This window comes from Falco rusticolus, chromosome 4 (genome assembly GCF_015220075.1).
Source record: "Falco rusticolus isolate bFalRus1 chromosome 4, bFalRus1.pri, whole genome shotgun sequence".
Taxonomy (NCBI): domain Eukaryota; kingdom Metazoa; phylum Chordata; class Aves; order Falconiformes; family Falconidae; genus Falco; species Falco rusticolus.
Genome location: NC_051190.1, coordinates 35,920,892 through 35,942,333, shown reverse-complemented (window position 1 = coordinate 35,942,333; position 21,442 = coordinate 35,920,892). Strand labels below are relative to the sequence as shown.

General features: G+C 38.9%; 1 protein-coding gene and 1 long non-coding RNA gene across 2 annotated transcripts in view; one reads left to right on the top strand and one right to left on the bottom strand.

Moving 5' to 3' along the window:
* The window catches only part of SHISA9 (shisa family member 9), a 191,440-nt gene that overhangs the window by 15,324 nt on the left and 154,674 nt on the right, over positions 1 to 21,442 (bottom strand). The window contains exon 3 of the mRNA XM_037386977.1: positions 6,872 to 7,027. Within this exon, the coding sequence (XP_037242874.1) occupies positions 6,872 to 7,027 (156 nt within the window). The remainder of the gene's footprint in view (positions 1 to 6,871; positions 7,028 to 21,442) is intronic.
* The window catches only part of LOC119147689, a 244,074-nt gene that overhangs the window by 68,407 nt on the left and 154,225 nt on the right, over positions 1 to 21,442 (top strand). The gene's annotated exons all lie outside the window — the stretch shown is intronic.

Below are 21,442 nucleotides of genomic sequence, written 5' to 3'. Positions count from 1 at the left end.
TTTTCACTGTTTTAAAATACATGCTGGTAAAAAGAAAAAAATAGTTTCTGCTTTGTAGGGAATCCAGTGTAGGGAACATGACTGGAAATTATATAAATTTCAAGAACAAGAATTAAGGATGTGCAGATTTAAATTTGCTATTTTGGCATGAAAAATAGGTTAAGAGTTTAATAGATCCTTATAAATATTCTTCATCCAGCATAAAACCAGGTAGTGGACCAAATTCAGACAAAACAAATTCAATAGGTGTGAATCCAACCCAGAAAACTGACAGTCCTGAGATAAACCTAAACTAAATGGGCCTGAAGGTTAGATTTGCTTTCTTTCACATGTTCAATGTGTTGCTAAAGTCTTAAAAATGAGACAACGTAGATGGAAACGTTTAAGAGCAGCTTATTTTGGTGTTAAAACTGCTTCTTGTAAAAGAAAGACTATTTGCAATTTCCTCCTGGCAGCCTAGATGTTGTTTCTGTTAAGACCAATGTATACCCAAAGAGTTACCTTTTCACAGCTCTGCTTATTTGCTAAAGGATGGCATAGGCAATGGCTGCTCGGGTGCCTGATCACTTAGAGCAGAATTCCTCAGCCTCAGAAAGAATATCACCCTGTAGATTTTATAGTAAAATGTTGTTTCTTTAAAAGGCTGTAAAAGAATGTCAGTGATGTAAATGATCTTGCTCAAGATACTGAGGCTTTGTATGAACAACATATTTATAATTAAAATATGGCTACTCACTGGAAGAAGAAATTAGTGTGCTGGACGGAAAAATACGAAAAATTTTGATCAAGACTCCCTGAGCATTTTTTATTTACCTATGACAGAGTGCCTGTGGTTATCAGAAGCTAATCTGGTAAATAAAACAGAGGAAACAATTAAATGATTTAGTGCAAGCAAGAAAAGGTCTTGAAAGGCTGCACGAGCTGGGCAGGACATGAAGCTTGGGGGGTCTCAGCAGAAGACACAGGTGGAACAAGAGACTTCATCTTGCTGGGAAATGGGAAGGCTGAGGGAACGGTGCTACCGGGGGGTGGTAAGGGGAGGCTTGCTGCTCAGTGCTCCTTGGCTTCTCTCCTATGCCTGAAGGAGAAGCAAGGATTAAAGTATGAAAGACTTCCTCAACAAATGAACACTCAAAAGCTTCAAATTCTGCAGCCACACTGGGCTAAGTAAATAATAATAATAATAATATACCAAGCTTTTATGTCATATTTCCTTGAGATAGAACCGTAGTTCCGGCGCTGAAATGGGCAGATTGCCTAGTCTGGCATTATGCGTGACACTGAACATACCTCTAGATATATGAAATCATTAACTGAATCACCCTCTGGATATGAAAAATGATGCATTAATCTGTACTTCCTTGTCTGTTTTCATGGTGTTAAATCCAGGGAGCTACTCCCATGTCCCAGATTTTTTTAATCCATTTTTATGTAACTGCTTATGGAAGTAGTAGCTGAAAATTTCTTTACTCTTCGAAATGAAAACACAACTCCTTTTTGAGCCTTCCAAAGACACATGAATATTTACCTGTCAGTGTAACAGGGTGGCTGGTTTAGGAGAATAACACAAACGTACTGTGCCCAATTCTGTAGTTCTACCTTTTCTAAAGGTGAATTGTATCAATCCCTGTGAATGCATGGGCAGGCTTTTTTCCCTGTTGTGTGTTTCCTTTTTTCCAATTACAGTATTATTTTTTTTTCAGCCCAGAGCATAATGAACTATGGGAACAGTACAGAATCTCATCTGGTGAGAGAGGTACCAGATTCTTAGGGGGCAGTTGTGCAGTCACTTCTATCCTGGTAAGACAGATCTTGTGTCAGCATAGGGTTACAATGATTTTTATGGAAACTGAGGATCTGAAGCTTAAGAGAAGGTACCACCAAATTTCACATCGGGCAGGAGGATGGTTCAAAGATAACATCTTAGAGTTAACCTTATGGTGATCTTCCCCTTTGGATCCTTCTGTGTGTGTAGCTGTAAAGGACAAACAAACCAAACAGTTTTCTCACATGCGTCACCTTTTTGAGGGAGATGTTGCCATGTGCATTGATGCACTTGTGGCCACAATATTTTCTACATAGTAACAGTGACCTAAACAGGAGATACTTATTATTCAAGTGTCATATTTGCAAAAACTCACTTTAGAGTTTTGCAGCTGCAAGCAGAGCTTGGAGCACTGTCTAACGTTTCCTTTGGGATCAAAGAACTGTGAAGCTCCAAGAAATGCTGGGAGCTATGGACTCAGAGATGTGATTGTGAGTCTTCTGCCAGTTATATCCTCCTCTAGCTGCACTATATCCAATCAATTAGAATTAATGAGATCTGATTTCATCCCACAGGAGACTACAACTCCCAGCATAATCTGAAGGCTTTCTAGGTCTGAGTTTCAGGGAGTTATTCTGTCCATTATTTGGTTTTGGGTCTGGGGGATTTTTTTGGCAAAAATTTAGACTGTCTGAGTTATCTCTTCTTAAGTCATGCCCAATCAGTTCCTTAAAGGCTGTGTGTGAGAGAGGGGAAGAAGAAAGTTTATGAAAGAAATATAAAATCATGTTAAACTGTAGAAATACTTGTATTCTGTTTTCACATGTGTGTCTGTGCACCTCTCCAGCAGCTGAGTAATCCATCTCCCAGTCCTGCAGGGCTTTAGAAAGTTGCATTTGAGGTATTTTTTAATTTTTTCAAGAAATTCTAAAGAAAGTTGGTTACTTTGCACTCCCTGAAACTCAGGAAAGAAAATCAACTGTTACTGCGGCAAGCTTACAGATCAATGTGACTGAATAAATATAACTAATACCTCAGGATAGTGAGACCAGTTTGAGCTCTAGGAAACTTATTAAGCAACAGGATGGACTCTGACTATTACAGCTCAGCAGAGTGGAATTTGAGGTTGGATTGTTCATGCTTTCTGAATGAGTATCCACATGATGAGTAGAAAAATTTGTGATGAGCTACCTTTGTATGTCTTGGGACTTGAATTTTATAAAGGTGTTCAGATACAAGATCTCCATCCACTTGTAGCTTTAGGCATGTCAGTATTGCTTAAGTGAGCAATAACCATTTAAGCATGGAGTAAAAACATGGTTGATGAACTGGAAATAAGAATAATTTATGCAGAAAAACCTCTTTCTGCACTTTTCACATAAATAATGAAATATGGCAAAAGCACCAAAGAAAAGTAGGATCATGTCATCTCAGGTGACCAAAAAACTGAAATACCAAAACACTGAGTGGTTTATTGCCACAAAATATTAAGTGACCACTTTTGGTGGGACTGGTCTTACAGCTTGTTAACCCTTTTCCCTCAGATACAGTCTCTGGCATTCTCTGGTGGGACAAATTTGGCACTGTTGAGAAAAGATTCTCTGGCTCAAAAATGAGCAAATAATGGATGAACAGAGTGCACCTATCAGTTAGGCTAGAGATGCTAGGAGATGGAGTGTGTGTCTGTTCTTTCAGGAAGTGTGTGTTGCTCTGTCTCATTTCAAGGGTGTCTTCTACCTTCTGCTGATTATTGTCTGGTGGTGTATGTGTTAAGGTAGAAGAAGTGCAAAATTCTGGTGCGGTGAGGGAAAGAGTAAGTAAATCTCAACTCACTATTACTCCAAGCACTCATCTAATATAAAATAGGCACAGAATATTCTCACATTATTCAGAGATGTAAATGCCCGTAGACAGTAAGAGGGAAAGTTGAATTTGGTCAGTAGCTGCTGGTCAGTACTTAAGGAATTCTGGAGGCTGCAAAAAATAAATTCCTAACAAGAAATATGGAAAATATCCTCTTCCATAGAGTGTGTAAGGGTTTGGCTGTGCAGTTTGAACTGGTTCACAAAAAATATTTTGTGTTTTAAATAAAATACATCCACATTGGCCTTTTCAACTCTCTTCTCCCCTGTTGTGCTGAATCAGACACTCTGCAATGCACACGTTGCATTGCATACATGCATGAACAGTCCAACTTCAAATTGCACTCTGTTGGAGTCTAGGGTGTAGATCTGAATAGCTTCTTAGTGACCAGCTTGGCCTCACTACCATGGTATTGGTCATTCCCATTCTGTAGGACAAGGCAAATTAATAGCAATGGCACTGTTGTCTCTTGTTTTCACAAGCGCTTGAGTCTTAGGTACTGAATTTAATGCAGGTCCTGAACATGGTCCAGGATGGAGATCATTGTGACTTGCTACTTTCCCATGAACTGACTTTTCACAGCAGCGAGTCACTGAGGGATGAGTAGCTTACTTCCCAAATTAGACAGCCAAATTTTTAGGACATCTGTAGTTCAGAAGAAAGCAGCTGTGTGGAAATTAATTTAATACTGCCTCTGGTAAAGCATCACTTTTTCAGTTATCTAAACTTCTTACCACTTATGGCCACACTGTGACGAGTGGTATTAACGTACTATAGCTACAGTTGCTACAAAGCAATAGCAATACTTCTTCCTCCACCTCCATCCTCCATTAAAGAAGAGAATTAATCACAGTGGACTACACCTGAACAATGGGATCATGCAGAGTAAGAGGCACTTAAATGAATATGGTTTGCCTCAAACACATGGAGATATACACAGCACATCCCTTATTAAACTTATGTTGTGGCAAATGAATCCACCCTCAAGCCATTATCAATGAATGCAAAGGGAAAGGGACTAGATGCATTCATTAACCTGCCATGGGGATCAGTAAACGCGACTCTGAATGTTAGCATATGAAAAATGCCATTGCCCTGTGACATGAATACCAGGTCAGGGTGAACTCAGTCTATTTGTTCAAAAGATGTTGTCAGGTTAAATTTATACTGGGGGGCCTGATGTAGGCCAGTTGCTTTTTCCTCTCAGAGCTCCTACAAAGCCAATATGAACTCTGCAATGTGCAGTCTGTCTAGGCTGATGTCAGCATGGTCACAAACCCAGGCCTGGCTGGCATCATGGAAAAAAACCTCTTTGTGATTTTGGGATGTACTCAAGAGGTACCTCTTGGGAGGAATCATGGCTTTGAGAGTCTGAAAGTGGTTAAAACCAGAGCATATTTAACTCTTGCTCCATACGTCCAGACAGAAGGCGTGAATGTGTAACAGTTTCAAAATCTCTGTTGTTTTCTGCTGAAAAGTTTGGATAACAATGCAGCACTTCTGTACTTTTCTTGTGAAAATTTACTTGAATCTAAAACTTGGCCAATGTGGTCTGAAACCAGTAGGTCTACAGGGGCGGGGGGAAAAGCACGGGTAGATGCTGTAATCCTCCTGGAAGAAAATGTCTCTGAAAGTTATGTTTAATTTAATCTAAAATTCTGAGAGGCATTATACAACTTCTGGAGCTGAAGTGCACAATCTTTCAAGGTTGATTTAACTGTATGGTTATAATCTAGCTGCATTAAAAACTTGTACTCAGACACCCAAGAAATACCTAAGTTGTAATTTAATAATTTTTTAAAATAAGTACATTCAGTGGCTCTTAGGCAGATGAGAGAAGTTTCATCTCTCATTTTATTATGCTTAAGTACCTTTTAGCTTTGACAATTGGCTTGCCCTAAATTGACATCTGAAAAAGAATCAGAGCATAAATCTGTGATAATCACCACATTGTTACACAGTACCACCTTTTGAAGAAGCAATTGTAAAGCTACTCCGTCTGTATTCAAAATGCAGCAGAAAGCTATTAACACTTGTCTTTTATAAACAGATTTAAAAATGCCACATGTAAGAAACAAAATGACAAGCTAAACCGAGGCTAAACTATTTGAGATGGGACTTCAATGTACATTTTGTTAGAGGTCTGCTATCCTGAAGTTTGGATAAAGGAATGTCAGTTTGTGATGGAAATTTCTGGCGTGACAAATACTAGATTCTTAAGTCAGAACGTTCTCAGCTGTTCTGCTGTTTTTCTGAGCTAAATAGCTCTGGCTGGAAATAGGCAGTGTGATACTGCTCTAAATTCATGGGGAAATGATGTTAACATCCATATGTGTAAGCTGAGCAAGGGTTAGTGCAAAGCTATGAATAGACCCCCTCTTAGTTCTTCGTTTATTGTTGTCTAGTAGGGGCCTGAAATGTAACATCATAAAGGCTTTCTGTCTTCACATAGCGTGCAGCCGGTATTTACAGCCCCTGAAAAGTATTATCAACTTATGTTTCCAATATGAAAATTATGTCAAAATGTTTACCCACTATTGTCCTTTTCCCTACCCACAACTGTTTCTTTGAAGATGTTCTTCCATTTGCTTAAAATAATAGTGTATTATACTGATCAGTCACAGAAAATAGCCACTACCAGGACCTTTATTAGGAGCTTTATGATGCACCAGTTATTTGAAATCATAAAGCCTCAGACTATTCCTTCAGTGACCTACTAATGCGCATCCTGCAGAAAATGTGAACGCTCTTATTTTGGAAGCATACAAGTACCTCTCTTTTTGGAAGTGTTTACCAGGTGTCTAAATTATATGCTTTAAATTTGCAACATACTTGATGTTTTTCTCTCTCATTTGTTCAGATAGGTATGGAAAATGCATACCAAAATGCATAGGTGGGCATATTCGGGGCATAAAGAACTAGGGCTGAACACTGTGCATACAACATAGGTGAAACTTGCTGAAAAATGGTGTACAGTAGGTATGGTGTAATTTTGTATGCACATATAAACACACATACTTCTGATCACTGATCCTTACATGCAATTTTTTTATCACTAATTATAGTCCCCCTGTTAATTTTTAATACACTTGCAACTAACATAATATTCTATATGAAATTCTATCATGAAGTAGTCCAGATGAGCAAGACTTTGTTTTTAACTTGGAAGCAGAATGTCAGCTGACAACAGCAAAAGCAACATACTGATCTAAAGAGAAGTCATGCGTCGTGTTGCTTACTTACCGACTGCCTTTAGAGAGGCGTACTTGTTAAGCTCTTTGCCTGGGGGCTGTTGCTCATATGGGTTTGTGATCTGTCCCAGGCTGGGGTATGAATGTTGATGTGCCATCTGAGGAAGGAGGGGAGATGTTGGCATGACATTATTCATCTGTGGTGGGTCTGTATTGAAGAAAATCAACAAGCATTAAGAAAAAAATAAATCAGTCTTAAGGTTTTAACATCATTATCCAGTACAGATAGACAGGATATGTCATGAGATTTAATGCAACAAAACACTATTTACTATGAAGTGGGAGTCTGAGTACAGCAAACCTGTATTTCAAACAGTTAATGGCGTGATTAAAGTCTGACGAATGATTGTAGCAATACATGCTAACTTTCATATAAAGATCTTTGAACTGAAAAATAGGTTTTCAAAACAGTTGCACACCAACACAAAGGCTGAATTTGCTGCAGCATTAGGATACAAACCAAAACTTGAATTTTATTCCAATGTAGCTTGAATACAGGGCAGTAGTATCATTCTGTCTGTGCAGTTATATAGCCAGGATAATTAAAATTAGCTTAGCTAGTCTGCTGCATATATGCAGTTAGACACTGCTTTTAATACCAGAACCAGCTCGGTTATTTGCACTCTGCAGAGTGTGCAGTTTTAGCTCATGAATATCATTAGGTAATTTCTTCAAAGCTCACCCTTTGTCCTTATGTTTTCTCCTTTTCCCTGATGATTGGTATCACAATATCATACCAAGATAATGTTCTCTGTAGATCACATACCTAAAAGCAGGAGCTAATTACTGCTTAGGTACAGTTTTATACCAGCACTCACCCCACAACCATTCTGGAGTTGTTTTGTTCCTTTATAGTAGAGAATACAACCTGGATACTTTTCTTTCTAAGATATATCATAATTTATTAGTTGTTTTTAACATTTGGTTTCAGCTTCTAAAAGGTTTGGTCAGAATTGTATGTTGCACTCCATTTGAAAACCTGAATTTCACAGATTTCAACATGGTCAGCATATCTTTTACGCCGAGTCTTTATCCAGGCTGTGTATTCTGAGATATTTGGGCTGATGGTCAATCCTAGAACCTTATCATGGCTTCTGAAATCACAGATGAGCGCATTTTTCTCCTGCAATGAAACCATGGTGCTGGATTGGTGACAATGCACTAACTCCCACAGCATCAAGCACAGGCTTATGATCATGTAGAAAGCAAGCTGAACAGTTAGAGGAAAGGAAGTTTATTGTGATGGAGTGAGTGGACCACCCCACAAGTGCCCAAAGGATCTGGCAGGAGCCAAATAATCCCTGCAGCTTGCCAGGATTTTCAGGGAATTGAGCCACTTGCCTTTCCAAAGCTCATTAATGAAGCTGAATGCATGAGCAGCAGCTCTGAAGTCAGGTAAGAGATTTACTGCTAGGAGAGAAAAGGAGAGTGAAGGTGTGTTTTAACTTTCTTCTTATTCACCGTTGCCGCTGACTGGTGCGGTCTCCGCCGTTCAGACAGAGGGTGCCCCTGCCTCTGCAGAGCAGTGAAGTCACATCCTCCTACCACATACACATGTAAACAAGTCGTGAGGGCACCTCAAGGCAACTCAAGAAAAACGGTGGAAATGCTACCATCTACTAACAGTATGATTCTTCTTGCTGTTGCTTTTTGTTAATAGGGAACAAACTGTTTGTTGATAGTAAGCAGAGCTGAATCAGAAATGATTTTCCCACAACAAAAGAATTTTCCACTAAGTGGTTTTATTTCTTTTACCAAACAAATGAAATTGAAGTTGGACTTTTTTTTTTGCAAATATTGTGTCAGATCAGGAGAAACATTTTATTATGATTGCAAGATTATATATATATGTATATAAAATAAGGTGGCTCACTCTTAGAAGAGAAACGTTATGTTGGATTGAAAACCAGATACTTTTCTGTTTCAGAATTCCCCCAAAAAGTATTTGAACACTTTTGGAATCTTTTTTGGTAGGTTTACCTTGAAAGGGTAAGTTTTTTAAGTCAACCCTTTCACAGAAACAGTTGTTATTTTAATGAATTTCTATTTTCTAATACATAAAATCTCTCAGTAAGTTTCTGTTCAGCTGTAGTACTGGCACATTTGATGTAACTAAAGGGAGTGATTCTCTTAGAGCAAGAATTAGTGAAATCCTATTCCGCTCCTGTTTGATCTCTAGAGTACAACTGCGGAAAGCCTCTTACTCTAATGGCTTGAACCATAAAATAGCTGACCACTCTTTCCAAACCATCCACATCTTCTAAATATCTCTTTTATGGATGCACCTGCAAGCACATTATTGAGGAGGAGTGCTAGCACAGCCACGTTTCGGTAACGGGGCAGCTCTAAAGATACCAGCATGGGTTGCACCTTTAATACAAGGAAGGTGTCAAATTTTACCACTACAGACACTCCTTTTTTTTTCTGAGTAGAGCTAAGTCGGCACTTTGTAGACGCTACTACTATAAAGTTCACTTGTGGCACTTCTCATTATTCAGTCTATCAAAACATCATGATTTCACTGTGATGAAAGTATTCTGAGCACATTAAATAAGGTGTAGTTAACCAGGACTCAGACCTATAATTTTTACTCAGTCAGCTCTTTAAACATAGTGAAGAAAGTTACCCCAGAAATGTACTGGGGAAAATGAATGAGGTGTACTTGTGTTTCATCCAGGTGTTCAGTGGCAGACTGTTATTACTAAGTTGCTGAGTTACTAATGTTGCTGAGGTTTGATTCTTTCAGTGTTTATGAAGATGGAAGGGAGTGCATTTTCCATTTCTGGATCATCTTTGCCTTCTCTTGTGTCTTGTTAAAAGCCCAGAACTTCCTGAATTATGAATTTCAAGCAAATTAATGACTTACTTTCACTGCTGCACTGACTGCACAGTGCCCCTCACTTGTACCCAGATGCTTATACAAGACTGAGTCATCACATAGAAGACACAGTTCAAATTACTCATTCCACTGGCCATTTGCACAAAGTCAATTAAGCAAAAGGCCAAACTCTGACAAAGTGCATTGAACTATATTGAAGACCAATTACAATTTGTAAAGAGACTCCTGTTGGAATGGACTTCTAGGGCCTAAAAGGAAAATCTCGTCTGGATATATACATCAGTCTAATTTTGAATCATACTAAATTTTAGTCAAACTGGCCAAGACTGTTGAATGTTGCATTTGCTTGCTAGCTCACTAAACTACGTGTGTTCCGATTCCTTATCTTTGGGTTTCTCAAAATAAGTTAGCAAATGGGTCACTTAGGTTGTTTTCTCCATGCAATGTAATGGTGATGAGTAAATTCACTTGTATTTGGATGCTATTTAGGAAATGTTCGTAATGGAAGTAAAAATGATGCAATGCAAATTCTGCAGCAGGACCTGTGACAGGGAGTGCAAGTCTAACCACTGGGGGAGCCTAGGCTTGGCCAGTAGCAACTAGGAGGTTCAAACAGGTCTTGCCTACTCAGCAGCAATCCACATATACTACTAAAAAAGATATTGGCCTCAGCAGGGTTGTCTTATACTTGTAAATACTGCCCCAGTCTCAGCAATACCGGATAAGGATTCTCTCAGGAAATAAAGAAATTTGTCTACAACTACTTCACAAGGTTTCAATATGAAATTTGAGATTTTTCAGTTTGAGACTTTGACATTTTTTTCCTGAAATTGGAAAAAATACCATGTCTTATATTTTGGGGAGCAAATAGTAATCTATTGCATTAAAAAATATTTTGGGATACAAGGGATTGGTTTCAATTGGAAGCAAGTTTAACCGGAAAAATCCCTGTCGGTTTTATCACTGAACTCTAGCGCCAAGTGAAATCCGTTATACTTATAAACCAGATATTCTGTGTTTGGTATTTGCAAATAGCTGGCTTCACTGAATGGGGACAACTTTAACCTGAAAGCTGTGGCTGTGCTGATACTTCACTTTTGGCAACCTGACCCTGGTGCATTGTCCAGCATGGCATTCCATATAACCAGCTGCACTGTGCCACTGCCAATTTATGTATTTATTTTCAAAAGACAGAGAATATGAATATCACAAAGAGTCAAAAAACTGTTTGTGCCACAGCTTCTAGCATGAATAGTCAGACCTGATTAGCAATGATGATATTGTAAAAAGCTTGCGATATTCACAATCTATCTTATTTTCTGCTGAAGCAAGCAAATACGATGCCAGTCTGCTTCCTAACCTCCCAAGGCTTTGAGGAGTCATTCTAGATGTAGCCTTAAAAGTTTGCTCTCTTTCTTCCTACTACCAGCCTAAAAGGAAGAGTTTGAAAAAGCATGCTGGAACTCACCACACAGAAGCTAGATATCTGCTGGGCAGAAAATGAGACATACAGGAAAAAAAAATAAAATCTTCAGATGCTGAAGAGTCCTTTTGACTGTTAACCCCTTAAGAGGCCTAGGTATAGAAAGGCTTGTGGGAGGCAAAGGGAGCAGAAAATATAAACTGGAAAGAAGCTGCACCAAAACCAGTTTATAGCTAGAGAAATTGGGGTTTACATCCCGGTCACCAACAATGAGCCTTTAGAAATGGCTATAAGGCATTGGCTTCTGATTACAGTCCTAGTAGCTGGTGAAGACTGATAATTACATTATCTGTCTATTATCTTGACTTACATCTCAGACTGTTCAATTGAAACTTATATCCAGATGTTACAGCTAACAGCTTACTGCATTTTTCAAGTGAAAAATTTTTTTTTTGAGTGTTTCCACCACTCCCTGATTGTGAATTTTGGAGTTGCTTTAGTGTGTGTCACGGTGACAATAATGTAATTGGTTGCTGTAGCTATGCTGCATTCTATCCAATTAAGATGGTGTCATATCTAATTTATGCGTTTCATTCAGAAATCAAGGAATGAGCATCTCAGCAATTATTAAATACAAACAAGAATCCAGTGTGGAAACACCTGACACACCATGGTCACATGTCTGAATGTGGTAAAAAAGCCCCAAAACTTCTTTGTTCTTTTTGTTTGTTTGTTGTCTGCATTGTTTATATAATATATTGTACTGTTCACCTAGTTCGATTATTTTTGTCAAGAATTATGGGAAAAAATCAGGGTTAGAGGAAGAGATGCTAGTAGGCAGCTAGCAATAACAAGCTTATTCACTGTTTGAGATCTAACAACCTGCCATGAACGTTCCCTAAGCTCAGCCACTATCCTCCTCCTCTGCAGCCATGGGAGAGTGAAACCTGTTATGTAGAGTGGCCGGCGGATTCACTCCTTTCTGTAGCAATGAATTCAGTTTTGGTGCTTGAAGACAGGGAAAATGAAAAAAACTCCATAGGCACAGTTTGGTATCTATTAGTAAATGAGCAGTTCCAGGCATAAAGAAAAGAACAAATGAGACAGGCAATGCAGTAACAAAATAGGAGGGAATGGGGGAAGGGCAGGAAAGCAGAAATGAGGTTTTGCTATAAAAGCCACCTGCAGACACACATACAAAAGAAATGAGAACAAGACAGACAAAAGACAACTGGGAAGTAAAGGAGGGAAAAGGGAGGAAATTCAGAGCAAAAGATAGTAATAGCTGAGAATTTTCAGATACTCGAGAAAATGATATGCCCTGAACTAACTAAAATTAAAAATAACAACTATGAAAACAGGATAGATCTGAGTGATTAGAGAATACCAGTATAAAATTGTTCCCCTCCCATCTATAACTGCACTGCCACCAACATGCATATTTGCCTCTCTGTTCTTGAGCATATTATATTTAATTATAAGACTAGCTCGTAAAGTGTTGCAAATCCATACTTGCATTCCTACAAGCCTCACCAACAGGAACTGCAGTTGCTGTTTCTGAAAAATCCTGGATATGATGAAGGCTCTGGGATTTTAACAACTTTGCTATGCCTGTAATCAAATTACTTTCAGATCAGTTCCTTCCTGGATAATAAGACTGTTTTCCATTCATGGGACTGAGCCTCCTGTTGGGGTGAAACTCAAATCCTTGGCCTATACACTTGCTCTGGCCTTTCTGTAAGTTGTCCCAATGCAGTTGAACTGACCTGAGGTTTTGTGTGTGCATTTTCCTACACCTGTATAACTTTTTTATTTTTTTGTCGGTATTGTATTGCCATTGTCATTGTGGTTTTGTTTAATTCTTTGCCCCTGCCTTCAGATGTGCATTAACTGTTGTGTCTTCTTATTCACATCCAGAGCATCATTGCATGCAGGAGCATACGAGGGTATGTTCTGCAAGGGCTGGTATGTCAAAATCAGGCTGCACACCCATTAAATAATGCACTGTTTGTGCATGTGCAGACATACACCTAATATGTGTGGTCTGTCCAGTTTAGTAGCCGCTCTCTGTCCAGTACTAGATGTGTGACAGGAGGGTACAAGAGCCCCAATGGTATTATATGCAAAATTGACTCTGAAAGGTATGTGTTTATCCCCTACAGTAGGGGTTATGTTCAGAAACAGCAATGCAGGTCATGCCCCAAAACAGCAACCTTCTTAAACCCTTTGGTTTGCATTAACTGTTATAAATCTGCATGGTCTTGCTCTCCACGTAGTCATAAAATGGTATTTCAGCTCTTGTTACATTAATGGCAGTCTGCGGCAATATTTTCCATAGTCTAGTAGAAGTCCTGAACCTGAAAGTGTGCCTATCATCTAATCTTCATTTCTCTGCCTTGCAATGTAACTGATTCTGTATTTTAGCAAGAACAGATGCTCGCCATCCAGCTTCTGTACCATTCATTTTATATACTTTTTCCACTTTTCAAGTATTTGCCTCTTTTCTGAAGTAAGTAATTTCACTCTTTTCAATCTTTCTTCTTCTGACTATCTTTCCAAGCTTTTATGATTACTGCTGCCATTTCTCAACACTTGTAGCCTTGCAATGCAGCTTCCGAGGTGAGGTTCTACCCGCAGTAACACATGGAGTGGTGCTATTCAGTATATGGTGGTGTTGTAAGTTATCCCTGTAAGTCTCTGTCCCTTATGATACGCAGAATTCTTTGTTTTCTCATCAGTGATGCACAAGTCATGTGAGTAGCCGTATTTTCCCAAATGTGATAGCTCTGAGACAATACATATTTTTCATGGCAATTTATGCTAGCCAGTTATCTGTTCTGTCTCTGCACCGTATCACAAAAACATTCTTGTAACACAGACAACCTACCCGTCTAATCACCATCACAAAAAGTCTAGGATGAGTGGGATGGCATTTCATCCAGCAAAAAAATGTTTCTGTTTAATGAAAGTGACAGTCTACAGTGTAAATGCCTGTCATCAAACATACTGCCTTGTGCCTTTCTCTGTCCTATCAAGGAATTGTAGGAGTTAGTCCCATGCTACATGTTATACTCTTGAATCTCCATGGTGCCACTGAACGCAAGTGTCTCAGCGTACTGATGTCTTGTGCTGTGTATTTTCTATTCTCTTCCTACATAATTAACCCTGTGGTCTGTTGCTCTCTGCGATGGGTAGAGGTTGCATGGTCTTTCACATCTGGATATCCTCAATAGATTTCTGAGGAGAAGCTTTTTTCCTCAAAACAGAAAAATGCTGGACACCGGAACATCTTCAGTTACACTGTCAGATTCAAAAAGGTATTAAACTCCTTATGACACAGTGGTGTTGTGGGCTGCACTGACAGCATGGAGCATAGGCAAGTGAAGTATATCCCCTGCTGCAAGCGTTTATGAATCAGCAGGGTCTGTAGTGCTGACTGACACCAAAATTCCTGTTGGTTCAAGCTGAAAATTGGCAAGAGATTGGATGGCATAGTACCTGTTAGCACCTTGTTGATCTAATTGGAGACACTGATGAAAAAGGTTATTGTGGATGCAGTCTTTATAAGAAAGCATCACCATAGGGAGATCATGAGGTGATGTTTAGAGACAATGTCACTCATCTGGACATGGGAAAGAAGGTCAAGGAGCCAGGTCACAAAATCCATGGTGCTCTGCTCTTGGTGCATATCTTGGGAGGAACTGATTTTCCTCTGGCAAGAAGTAAACTGCAGAGACATATCAGTGAGCTGTACAGTCAGAGTGCTGTTGTTGCTTGAAAAGTGCCCCATGCCTGTTTTTAGACGGTAAAACTCCCAAGTTTCCTTCCAGTGCAGTGGAATCTGCACTGCTGTCACATGAAGACAATGCTATCTACACACACTCAGAAACAGATGAACTCTTCATTCTCAATACTTTTACCTGAAGTGCAGATGGGGACAGCACTAATTTTACAATACAAATCCCCCCCTCCACCCCTTTAATTTTCTATCTACATCCTTCAGGCACTTACCTATGTGAAAGGCAAGGGTCATATTTCTTTGAACAGTGATTTTAGGGAGGGTTGAAACATAAAAGAAGGAAAATCAGTAGTAATGTGGCCAAAGAAGTGTGGGGCTCCATTTCCATCTGTGTCCTGCCAGGGAAGTTCACACAATGTTCCTGTAAAAGGGCCTTTTTCTTAGTGAATGGGCTGCTGCCACTTTATGTTTAAATCTTTGGGAATTATTTAGAGATATATATATAAGAATCTCATGCCTGTGAGCTCTTCTGCTTCTGAACTCTGTGTGACACATTACAAATGGGGAAGGAGGCAACTGCATCTTTGTGTATCTGTTAAATTCAAGAGCTGGTGACTGAAGCTTCCCACTGTATTCTAGATGAAGTCTCGGATGCTGTGAAGTGCTGAATTCTCTGTGGTCGCAGTGATTTAGGAGATGGGGCCTTCATCATGTTTCAGGTTTGGGCTCCTTGTTTCTGGTTAGACTCCAAGTGTGTAGGAGCAGAGTTCTGTGAAATCCGTTGGCTGTTTTACTGCCATCCGAGGAGGGTGGGAGTGGGATATCACTGGCCTTGTGACTAAACTGGCTGGAAGCCTCTCTCTTCTGTGTTTCCCTTGGGCTCCATGCTATACTGTCGACTCACATTCTTGTAATATTTTCTGGGCTCTTGCTTAGCAATAGTGCTACAGAGGTTCATTTTCCATGTAGACTTTTATATTGTGACACCATATCTCCTTTTATGAAGGTTATTTCTGTGTCCTCTGATGGTTTGCTTTTCCTTCATAATTACTCACAACCTGACAGATTTATAATCCCCTGATAGGATTTGTGACATTGTAATCTTCTCTAGAGCAACCCATTGTGGCTTCACAAACAGAGGATTATAACCTTTAAGGCAGCAATAAGCAGATGAACTCTTGAGATATCAAGACCCTGCTTTCATATCAATTTCCACTGCTTGGGTTGTAGGAGGGCAGGGAGCGGTGATGTGTTCTCACTGCCACCCACATTTCTGGTTTTCTTCATCTTCTTTTGCCTCAAGTAACAGAGTTGAGAAATTAATTAAACCCACCAGTTATACACACTCTGAGCACTGCAAATATCCTTAGCTATGCAAATTAAGAAAAGATAAATTCAGCAAATTTGACTTACACAACTGATTTTCTTTTTGCATAGAAGAATGTTCTTTACACTTTCCTATAAGGTATCAGTTGTTTTACAAATCAAATGCTTCTGTACCTTTTCACAACAATAAAAGGAGTTTACCAAGATGTACCATCCAGCTGAGATTCTTTGCTTTGCTCGTTTTGTCTTTCAATGAAATTAGTTTTCTTCCTACAATTAATATACTTTTACTTAATGGGAATGTGCCTGTCATTATAATATTTATTCTAAATGTTTATATGACTTACTTGTTTATTGTTTTCTCTTACCATAATGGTTATTGATGACCAGTAAGTGTAAATTTTTATGCAGCTTGAATATATTAAAAATGCCCTTACTTGCAGGCATTCTACTAGTTTGTCATTAGCTGTCCCAATATATCAACTGTTTAGAAGGAAAAGACTAGACATAGTGTTTTATAAAAATTCTAAAAGCTAACATGTTACTGACTTAATGTCTTTGTTATTTACTGTTGTGTCTAAGCAGTAACTTAGTGGTCCCCTGCCTATAGCTTGTGTGTAACAAATCGCCTGTGGGATTCTCGCACAGTTCATGGGCAAAGGCAACTGAGTTAAGATTTAAGTCAGCGACAGAGTTAAAATTGCAAAGAAGTCACTCATCATTGGTCCCCTTCAGTCAGCAAAGGTTGAGGACAATTTCACTAACTAATTATCCAACAAATGCAGGATTTGAGAAATAGTTTACTTAAATATATATCTCGCCTGAGCATATTCTAGTGGCATATTCTGTCCTGATATACCTGACCCAGTAATGGGGAAGAGTGTGCTTTTTACTTTATGGCATAGTTTAGTTTATTTTTTTGGAGTTTCTCTAGAGAAGAAAATATATCAGTGTGCTACAGAGAAGCTGTAGTATCCCGTTAGGGATTTGCATGTACACATCTTAGTTATGGTGGTGTCAGTTTTGTTTTCTTAGTCTGTTACACAAACAAAAGCTCAGAGAAAAAACTCAGAAGGCTGGTGAAGAATTACAGTTCTGTTCTCTGAGAAATAGCCATAATTTGTTATCTTTTAGAATAATAGAGGACAAAATTTACTGATTAGGGAGTAGGATGCATGTTATCTTGTTGCACTGAATCACAGAAAATACAAAAGACTGGCTTTTCAAAAGATTATCTCATTTATCCCATTCTCCTTTCAGGAAGGATTACCTATACTCTTGATAGATGTTAGGTCATGTTTTTAAAAAGTCTCCAGTGAGGGGCTCCACAGCCACCTCCACAATCTGCTCCAGTTCTAATGCTATTCTAGTGGTAACCTCACCATTAGAGAACTTCTCATATTATCTGGTTTGTATTTTCTCTAAGGCAGTTTAAGTCCATTAGTTCTCTTATCCTCCAAGGATATGAAGAGCAGATGATTACTATCCCTTGTGCTACAGCATTTTATGTATTTTGCTCAAGGCTTTTAAACCAAGTCTGTGCTACAGAATGGGAATGCTTTCGGTCTTCTCATACAGAATGATTAGAGGTGTCAGAAATCCAGCCTTTCTGAACACATCTTTCTTGAGGTTTGGCATCTCATATCTTCTCATATGTCTCATCTCTTGCAGGATCTCTACTTATTTATGCACTCTAGTACACCATGTCTTCTCTGGCATCAGCATGGTGGTGTTTCTGCCATTTCTCCTTCAGTCCCCTAAAGCCCAGGAATCCTTTTATGTCAGACTGCTCTTTACCATCTCTTTCCTATCCTGTGTTTCTTTAGGTGATTATTCTTATACATAGAACCTTGAATCTCATTTAATAGGGATGCACCTTGTTTTTTCACACCATTTCCCCAGCTTTTTAGGATTTTTAGAATTCTAGTTCTGTCCTTCAAGGCTTTTGAAACCCTTTCCAGATTGGTGTTGTCCAAAGATGTAGTAAGTGTGTGTACCCTTTGTCACCTCGTCCTTCTCATGAATGAAAATACTGCACAATATTGAGACAGAATAAATCCCTATGGAGCTCCATTCAGTATATCCTTCCATTTCAGAAAATTTGAAGCACCTGGGAGGGGACTATTCTCTGAATGCAGTTTTTAGACCATTTTGCATCTATCTTCTAGAAACAGTTTCTAAAATAGTATTAAAAATCAAGGTATCATATATCTACAGCTTTCCCCCATCCAAAGGGCCTGTTACATTGTCATGGAGGGAAATTGCTTAGGTTTAGCTCCATTTGTTCTTGACAAATCTTTATTAGTTTTTATTCACAACCATGTTTTGGCTAGATGCTATAAGAAGTTTGATGAATTAATTGTTGATTCCTTCCTCCCTTCCTTTCCCCTGACACTTAATTAATGAATTAGATGATTACTAAATTATTTTAATTGTGTTCTTTCTCCTCTGTTAAGGCTCGACAGCACACCTTTGTTTTTGATAGTTTTACAGAACTTCATCCATTGGGTGAGTTCTGAAAGACAATGGTGCTTAAAGGACTGGAGTCCTTTCCCTAAGTGTGCAGGATGAATCCTTCTGGGCCATCAAGCAGTAACATATTATAATTTTTCCAAATACTCTTGAAACCTGCCCTTTTTGTCCTCAGGTGTGACCCCTCCCTTTTCTGATGCTGATTTTAGTTAGTTTCTTGAAATTATTGCCCTTTGAATACTGAGGCACTGTCTTCTACAAGGGACAATTTGGTTCTTTGGATCTTCAGATGTTAGCTTGTAATAACCAAAAATTAAACAAAAATTAAGTATTTTGGAGTCTTATATATGGTTCTCTTTAATTAACACCAAGCCTTACGTAAGTGAGCATTTATGTGATCCACAGTAATTTGGATTGGCCCTTGATGTAGAATAATAGATTAACATCTAGCTGCTTAGTTATGATGTGTTCCACATTGTTATTTCAATAATTGCTAGATTCAAATTATTTTTTATTTAGGGCAATATATATGGGCAAGAGTTTTAGGGGAAAAAAATAGGTGAGACAGAACATCAGACAAACAGCTTCTTTTGAAAAAGAAAATGCTATCTTTGAGGGAGAAAGTAGTATGTTCTTAACTTCTTTCTTATTTTTAGCCCATCTTATTTGCTTTAGGTCTCTGAAGTGAAACTTGAGGTATAATAATGCAAGTAGACTAAGTATATCTTATAAGAGTAAACATAAAGCTGATAAATTTCCAACTGATTTTCTTTAAATCACTTCTAATCATTCAGCCTAGGAAAGGTGTTACCATGTTACCTTGCAGATAGGCAGTCATATCCTGTTTGCAGAGCTTGACATTCTCACCATAAAGAAAATGTATTAAACCCCTATGATTTGAGAAGAGGCATGCATTGTCAGCTGAGAGGTGCACTGGTCTTTTTAGTGGCAGCATAGTTAGCAGTGTGTGGCAGATGTTTAGGTTATAGCTCTTGCTACATACTTGACACTGGCCACAAACCAGTTGTTTGTAACTTTCTCATTACTTACAAATGTTTCCTAGTGTAGCTACTGATGACATTCCGGCAAGAGGTGAAATAACTCTGTTTGTTTCATGCTTAGGTGCTAGAGAAAAGAAGAAAAAGAAAATTGAAAAATATATTTTAAAAAATACTTTCATTTTTGCACTTAAAATAGTGAATTTCAGAAGCTGTCCTGAAAAACAGGGGAAGAATATCTGTCAATTTTTTCCCTGAAATTATCACCAGGTATTTACTAGGGGAAGGGATGTATTCCTAGGCTTTTTATTTGATTTTAAATTGCTGTTCTGTAAGGAAATGAACATCGTATTACCAGATGCCATTTAATTTTAGTATTCTAAATAATCTTAAGGATCCCTCAGAAGTATACTATGTGACTTCAGCCTGCTGTTATTTGATCCTATCTACTGATGATGTACATACCAACCTACTGAAGGAAGTGCCAAGTAGATATGAGAGTGGAGGAAAAGGAGCACAGAGGAAATATTTCCATAATTAGGGCAGAGGCAATCCTGTATCAACAGGAATGTTATTGTCCTTTTTAACATTTCAGTAATGTTCCCATTTTATTTTGAACTTCTGGATTTAAAAGGCAGCTGTGATAGCTGCTGTCTCAACCCCGTGTTATTTTAAGAACCTGTTATGTGTAATTTCTGTGATCAATAACATCCACGCACATACACTGACGTGCAGCATAAAGATGACCTAGTTCTATTTTTGCATTTTAACGGCCTTTTGTAGACTGGTAGCTCTACTGTTAAAGGGACAATGATGAACATACGTTTCTATAAATGAGAAAATCCCATTACTTTGAAGAAGCAAATTTCTATGGCTTTTTAAAGACTTCAGCCACCTGAACAGAGGTTGTTTACCCATCCTATTACAACCTTTTTGCGAAAACACAAATATTTTCTTCTAAATAGTCTTTAATGGAAGCAGTTATCAAAATAACTGCAGTAGGCTAGGCACGGGTCATTCTGTTTGTCTGAAAATAAGGCATAACGGGCTACATTATTGTAGCAAGTTGGTTAGTCAAGCATAGTCTTCAAGATATGCAGCTGGCGTGAAAGGAAAGCTGGAAAAAGCCTCCTCCTGTCCGGCGGTAGATACCAGAATGGATTAGTCATGTAAGGCTGGGCATGTGAGCCTGTGTGAACTGTTGTGCTATGAGCTGTAGATGTACTGCACTTCCTCTTTTCAGGGTGTATGTACATTCACACTGTTGTTATCAGTGCTGCACATGCTACAGCTGGGACCATTTTTTTCAGACCAGTGTCCCAAGGACATGTGCTCATGGCTTATGCACCAGCCTTTTTCTTCCTGCCATGCCAGAGGTAAATGAGACCTGCAGTTCTCACTGCCAGAGAATTGTACTGTGCCGCCAGTTTTCTCTCGGAGCCTTTTTTGTTGCTTACTTCTCTTCTGCATTATCCTAAGTTAGACCTCTTTCTGTTTCTTCCGCCTCCCTGTAAACTGTGCATAGAATGACCACTTGGCTGTGTGGCATCTTCAGCTATGTCTTCTCCTCGCGTTTATAGCTGTCTGTGCTATATTTCCCTGAAAAATGCCTGCACTGCAGGTGTCTGTGCTATCTCAGAGAGGCAGGAATAGGATATGGATCCACGAAAATATCTTGAGCCTAACTCTTTGGTCTCCACCTTGCATCTGGAGAGCCAAGACAACTGGCTCTGGAGCTATGCTCATCCCCTGCTCTGTCTTGCATC